A 7561-nucleotide genomic window follows, 5' to 3' on the forward strand; every position below is an offset into this window, starting at 1 on the left:
CGGCTTTTTTCTTTTTGCTTTTATGGTGCTGAGGAATCGAACCCAGGGCCTCGAGCATGCAAGGCAAGCGCTCTACCACTGAGCCACCTTCCCAGCCAATTAGCCCCTCTTTTAAAACTATGTTCTTATGATACCATAGTTCATGTGAACTATGTTCATATGACACTATTTATGTGTGGTTATTCCAAAACTGGGTCAGCATTCAGGGCCTTGGTGTTACACTGAGGTCTGTAATTGGCTGATTGACTGGAAGACCACGTAGTAGTTTCTGTGTACTGTGTCTTGTTAGTTCTGTCATTATTTTGTTCCCTATTGACAAGGAGAAGGTGATTTGCCGTGCCTGTGGTACAGGGAATCCTGCTCACTTGAGATACTGTGTCACCTGTGAGGGGGCCCTGCCTTCATCACAAGAGGTAGGTTGACTGCATGAGGCAGACTTGTATTTTAGTGGCTACTAAATATTCAGTGTTAATGTTAATAGAGAAGCATAATCTGCGGTGTAAAAGGAGGGGCAAAACAAAAATAAAAAGCAAATTGAAAGCTCATAGAACTCATAAATGTTATAGACTATGATAGACAATTTGCCCCATGAAAGTTAGAATGTGTTTGTGACTTTAACTAAGCATCACTATCTCACAATACTGTGAAATTTGGGAAATTATATAATCACTTAATCACAATAAAGAATTTGAAAAAAAGCAAATTGAAGCAATGTTTCAATAGGTGGAGATCAGTTATAGACTCATCAACACCAATTTATCCTGAGAGTCGTAGCTTCAAGAAGGTTTAGTAGAATCATTGATTCCTTACAGTTTGTTAAGACCTTCGCATGAGAAGCTGGCGGTAGTCAGTGGAGATGTTCAAGTGCAGACAGAGAGTATCCTTGGTCCATTTTGTCTTTCTACTATAAAACAATTAATGCTAAGCTTGTTGTTTACTTCTGGTACTCCCATAGTGCCACACTGGTAATGGCTGTCTATATGCTAGTATTAGACTGTTTTGATTATTATGGCCTGTTGGCTGTCTCAGTGTGTGATGCTTCAGCTTTGTTCTTTTTTGTTGAAGATTGCTTTGGCTGTTCAGTCTTTTGTAGTTTCACATGAATTTCAGGATTGTTTTTCTCTCTCTGAAAAATACCATTTGAATTTTGATAGGAGTTTGTGGATTGCTTTGGATAATATAGACATTTTGCCAACATTAATTTTTCCAATCCATGAATAGTCTCTTCAAATAGTGTTAGAGAAAGTGAATATTCACATGCAGAAGAATGGAATTAGACACTTACTTTATACCATATACAACCATCAGCTCAAAGTGGATTAAAGACTTAAACATAAGACTTGAAACTGAAAACTGACTAAAAATAAACTCCAGGATATTGGTTTGGGCAATGATTTTTTTTATATGACCCCAAATAGAAACAACAAAACTGAAAATAGACAAGTAGGATTACATAAAACTAATAAGCTTCTTCACACAAAAGAATCAATCAGGGGCTGGGAAGGTAGCTCAGCGGTAGAGTGCATGCCTTGCAAGCATGAGGCCCTGGGTTCGATTCCTCAGCACCACATAAACAGAAAAAGCCGGAAGTGGCGCTGTGGCTCCAGTGGTAGAGCACTAGCCTTGAGCTGAAGAGCTGAGGGACAGCGCCCAGACCCAGAGTTCAGGCCCCATGACCGGCAAAAAACAAAACAAAACAAAAAAGAATCAATCATCAGGGTGACATTGTCCAAAAAAGTACTCATTACCTGACATATAACTGTAACCCCTCTGTATGCCACCTTTATAATAACAATAAAATAATAAAATTTTTAAAAAGAATCTGAGTGAAAAGATAGCATATAGAATGAGAGGAAATAGGGCTGGGAAGGTGGCTCAGTGGTAGAATGCTTGCCTGAGGCCCTGGGTTCGATTCCTCAGCACCACATAAACAGAAAAAGCCACAAGTGGCACTGTGGCTCAAATGGTAGAGCACTAGCCTTGAGCTGAAGAGCTGAACTTAGGGACAGCGCTTAGGCCCAGAGTTCAAGCCCCATGACCAGGAAAAAAAAAGAATGAGAGGAAATATTAGTAAACCATCTCTTTGAGTTAATATCTAAAACATGTAACAAAGTAAAATAACTCAGTCATAAGGGGAAAAAATGGTCAAAGATCTAGCAGGCTACTTCTCAAGAGAATAAATACAAATGGCCAATAGGCACAGTCATAAAACTAATTATCAGGGAAATGTAAGCACAGGGAGGTCTTACCTTATTCTAGTCATAATGACTATTATAAAGACAAAAAATAACAAATGCTTTCTAGGATGTAGAGAAAGAGAAACTCATATTGTTAGTACAAACAATGAAAAACAGTATGGGCCGGGAGCCGGTGGCTCACGCCTGTAATCCTAGCTACTCAGGAGGCTGAGATCTGAGGATCGTAGTTCAAAGCCAGCCCATGCAGGAAAGTCCGTGAGACTCTTATCTCCAATAAACCACTAGAAAACTGGAAGTGGCACTGTAGCTCAAGCGGTAGAGCACTCACCTTGAGCTGAAGAGTGCAGGGACAGCGCCCAAGCCCAGAGTTCAAGCCCCAGGATCGACCAAAAAAAACAAAAGTATGGAAGAATTAAAATTAGATTACTTTATGATCAGTAATCCCACTACTAGATATATATAAAAGGAATTGAAATCAGGGCTGGGAAGGTGGCTCAGTGGTAGAGCGCTTGCCTTGCATGCATGAGGCTCTGGGTTCGATTCCTCCGCACCACATAAGCAAAAAAGAAAAAACCGGAAGTGGCGCTGTGGCTCAAGGGGTAGAGCGCTAGCCTTGAGCTGAAGAGCTGAGGGACAGCGCCCAGACCCTGAGTTCAGGCCCCAAGACCAGACCAAAAAAAAAAAAAAGGAATTAAAATCAGTATGATGAAGACATAAGTACACTTGTACATTCATTGCAGCATTATTCACAGTAGCCAAGACATGGAATCCAATTTCTATCTATCACTAGATAAACTGATAAAATATGATATGTATACAGAATTGAATGCTAGTAAGCCTGTAAGAAGAAAATATTGTGACAACAGATGAATCTGGAGCACATTATGTTGGTAGAAGTAAGTGTGGCACAAAGAGTCTTATATTGAATAATATCACTTATATGCAGAGTGTAAAAACATCAAACCCATAGCAAGTAAAATGATAATCAGAGTCTGGGAGATAGTGTGGTTGGTCACATGTTGGTGAAAGGACTAATTTCAATCAGAAGGAATAACAAGAGATCTATTATACAGCATGATGACTATAGTTAATGACAATATATTGCACATCTGAAACTTGCTAGATCAAATTTAAGCATTCTTAATTTTAAAAAAACCAAGTAAGTTAGCATTTATGTTTAGTGGCTTGATTGGAGAATTCCATAATGTATCAATGCATTAGCTCATGTGCCCAAATATATACATATATATCTATATATTAGACATTGTACTTGCCAATGAAAACAAAAGTTGGAAAATGATACCATGGGTGAAATACCTTCAACTGTGAATCTGGTCCAATTTTTGTATGATATATTTCATTAGACACTGAATTATAGTTGTGCGATTTCTATACCAGGTAAGTTAATGTCTCTCCCCATCATCTTTTATGTTGTAGGTATGCATAACCTATCCCTATGTAGCAGCTATAAACCTTCCCCATGATAACATTTTAATTCCTGCTTTAAACAAGTGTATGGGAGGAAGCCGGGCGCTGGTGGCTCATGCCTGTAATCCTAGCTACTCAGGAGGCTGAGATCTGAGGATCGCGGTTCAAAGCCAGCCCGGGCAGGAGAGACTGTGAGACTCCTATCTCCAATAAACCACCAGAAATCCAGAAGTGGCGCTGTAGCTCAAGTGGTAGAGCGCTCGCCTTGAACTGAAGAGCTGAGGAACAGCACCCAGGCCCAGAGTTCAAGCCCCACAACCGACCAAAAAAAAAAAAAAGTGTATGGGAGGTGAGGGGAAAATTACAGCACTTAAGGACAGCTTCAGTACTTTTTGTTCCCAACGTCTTATGCACCATCTGAAGCGCATAAGATTCACCCCATGTCTAGAAGTTCCCTCCTTCCCAGGCATATGTACTAGATTGACCTGCTTCCATCAATTCTCCAAAACTTCTTTATATTATGAGAAGATTTTATTACAGTCTTACTCCATCATTACCAGAAAGAAAATTTGTGTTGTTTTCTAAAGGATTAGTTCTGTTACACAACATTTGTTTTGAGAGCTAATTAGCTAGTGAATTTACTCATATATATTCCCAAATCAAATTTGATATAATGTTAGGTAAACTTTTGTTTATGGCGGTTTGTCTGTCTGGTAATGTGGTTTCAGACTTTACTTTCATTCTTCCATCATGAAATTATACCATACAACTTTCCAAAGCACCAGAGTGAATACTAGTGGGAGTAGGAAAGCATAAAATAGAGGACAGTGGCACTTGAAATGATTTTGTTGATATATTTAAGTAAATTGCTAAGCAAAAAGCTTATTTTTTAAGTTAGATGTGGTGGCACATGCCTATAATCCTAGCTCTTGGGAGCTTGAGGCAGGCAGACTATGAGTTTGAAGACAGCCTGAGCTAGAAGAGCAAAACTCTCTTTCAGGCCTCCGCTACCTTCCCACCCCCCAATCCCCACCCAATCTCTTTTCTCATCCCTTCCTCGGGCCTTCTGGAAATTTTTTTTCTTTGCATTGTTGAGGCTTGAACCCAAATCTCACACATGGTGGACAAAAGTTCTTCCACAGAGCTACAACCCCAGCCCTCTTTAGGCTTTCTGAACTTCTTATATAAACAGTAAAATCGTTTGAATTGACTTAATTTTAATAACTATCAATAATACAATTGTTTCTGGGTTTCATCTTTCAATGAACTATACCAAAATTGAACTTGTTTTAAAAGTTGTACTTGTATCTGAATTTATCAGAATTTAGATGTTAGCATGACACAGCACTATAGAAGTAAAAATGGATATTCAATCTGATAGTTTTATGTCTTTTCTTTGTTTAGCAGCATTAATATGATGGGGTAAGATAAATTTTCTTTCTTTAAACAATGGCATATTTTTAAAAATTCACTTGAACAGTAAGATACATTTCTAGGAAAGACGTGAAGGCTTTGTGTTTAGGGATGTAGCTTGGCAGAATTTCTATCAAAACTTTAACATGAGGATAATTGAAATGCAAAGTGAGAAGCCAAAAGTTTGCAAAGATTTTCTCTTTTGAATTGCCCCAAATAGTCTCTTAGTTACACAGAAGTGGTGTAAATGTCTCTTCCTCAGTCTCTAGGGGTTAGAAACTTCTGTCTAGAAAAGTTTGTTTTAGAATTGCAAGTCCCTGAAGCAAAACAGGATAGAGTAGAGCAAATTCAGTAACTAAAATGGGCACCTCTGAGGGAAAATTGTCCTTAGAATACGTTCTTTTTTTGCCAGTCTGGGGCTTGACCTCAGGGCCTGGGCATTATCCCTGAGTTTCTTTTGCTCAAGGCTAGCACTCTACCACTTGAGCCACAATGCCACTTCCACTTTTTTCTGTTTATGTGGTACTGAGGAATCAAACTCAGGGCTTCATACTTGCTAGGCAAGCACTCTACCACTAAGCCACATTCCCAGTCCAGAACACATTCTTAATAGGACAAAAGAATATACAGCAATACACACATTCAAATATCAATTGAATCAGTCATTGACTCAATCCTATCTTAATGACTGACACCTATGTGCCAAGGAACCTGATATTATATTTGAGAAGAGAATGTGAAGTCACAATCCTTTCTTTTAGAAGAATCAAAATCTACTGGAGAGAAAGATGGGAAGGGAAGGAAGCTGACAAGTAGAACTTGATCCTATGCCAAGCATTCCTACGTGCTTGTGAGGATGCTTTCATATTAATAGATCTAAATTGAGTCCTGGAGAAAAGCAGGCTATGGAGTTGGATGGCTTTTCAAATCCTGGGACCTCCCCTGTAAAATGGGCAGACTACCAGGCAGCTATCACTGCATCACCATTTAGGAATTGAGACCTCTTGCCAGGCAACAGTGAATAAGAAGCAGCAGCAAAGATTCCAGTCTTTCTTATATATTAATCCAGTTGAGTCCACCTTTTTCTCCAAAATAAAATAACTCTTTTCATGTGTCAAGAATAGAAAGTAGCTGGGCGCTGGTGGCTCACACCTGTAATCCTAGCTACCCAGGAGGCTAAGATCTGAGGATCTCGGTTCAAAGCCAGCCTGGGCAGGAAAGTCCGTGAGACTCTTATCTCCAATAAACCACTAGAAAACCGGAAGTGACGCTGTGGCTGAAGTGGTAGGGCGCTCGTCTTGTGCTGAAGAGCGCAGGAACAGTGCCCAGGCCCAGAGTTCAAGCCCCACAACAGACAAAAAAAGAAAAGAAAAAGAATAGAAAGTAAACCCACATTTCCCTGTGGAAACCAGAACCCCAAAGGATAGAGGTTAAACCTATCGTGTCACCTTAGGTATCTAAGAGGTACTCATTAATATTGTCCTAGTAAATCCACAGTACATTTGCTGATATTATGGATACTGAGGACTATTGAAAACTGGTTCAAGGCATCAGTTTTATTGGCTTTCTGTGATCTCCACGAAGGCAAAGATTCTTTTTTTTTTTTTTTTTTTTTTGTTAGTCGTAGGGCTTGAACTCAGCCTGGGCGCTGTCCCTCAGCTCTTCAGCTCAAAGCTAGTGCTCTACCATTTGAGCCACAGTGCCACTTCCGGCTTTTTCTGCTTATGTGGTGCTGAGGAATTGAACCCAGGGCCTCATGCATGTGAGGCAAGCATTCTACCACTGAGCCACCTTCCCAGCCCCATGGTTGACTTTTTTGATAGCTTTATCCAACTTTATAATTACATTTTGAGGAAGAGATTTATTGACTTACTAACTCCATTGTGTGGTAAGTTAATTTCTGTGATTATTTTTAACACTTTAAAAAATAATACGCATCTATTTACTCCTAATAGGAATAAAATGATAATAAAGGTAATTAGATTAAATTTGTTTCTGAGAAAAAAAGTAGAGATTAATTTGAAGATATTCTCAATACTTACAGTCCAAGAGAAACCTGAACTTTTCCTTTTGCAGATGGGCTTGTGTGTAGAATGCGGGAGCATGGTACCCATGAACATCCCCATCTGCGTGGTGTGTGAGGCCCCTCTTGCCCCACAGCTGCGGCCACAGGCTAGTCTCCACCTGAAGGTAATAAAATATGATTCTATAGAAATGTGAATAAATTATGTAAAAAGTAACACTTGAAAAAGTCAGCTGGTAGAATGTGCTAGTAACTGATTGGCTAATATATGAATGAAATCTATCCAGATTTTTGGAAAGGTATATTGGCCCACGTATATAACTTGCCTATAGGACCTATAATATTAGAAAAGATATTTAGGCATAAATGGGAACAAATTACGACATAATTTTTTTACCTATGTATTTAAATTTCAACATTCCAATTCAAATTGAGTTATAATCTTGTCTTTAAAATAACTTCATGAAATGCAATTAGCCCCTCTTTTTTTTTTTTTAAT

At 39.0% G+C, this 7561-nt stretch overlaps 1 protein-coding gene across 1 annotated transcript in view; it reads left to right on the top strand.

Annotated features, from left to right (window-relative positions):
- Positions 1-7561, top strand: part of Dzank1 (double zinc ribbon and ankyrin repeat domains 1) — an 81998-nt gene that overhangs the window by 21265 nt on the left and 53172 nt on the right. Inside the window, 1 exon segment of the mRNA XM_013027048.1 lies at positions 321-412. Coding sequence (XP_012882502.1) covers positions 321-412 — 92 coding nt within the window.

Source organism: Dipodomys ordii, unplaced genomic scaffold, assembly GCF_000151885.1.
Source record: "Dipodomys ordii isolate 6190 unplaced genomic scaffold, Dord_2.0 Scaffold99, whole genome shotgun sequence".
Classification (NCBI taxonomy): domain Eukaryota; kingdom Metazoa; phylum Chordata; class Mammalia; order Rodentia; family Heteromyidae; genus Dipodomys; species Dipodomys ordii.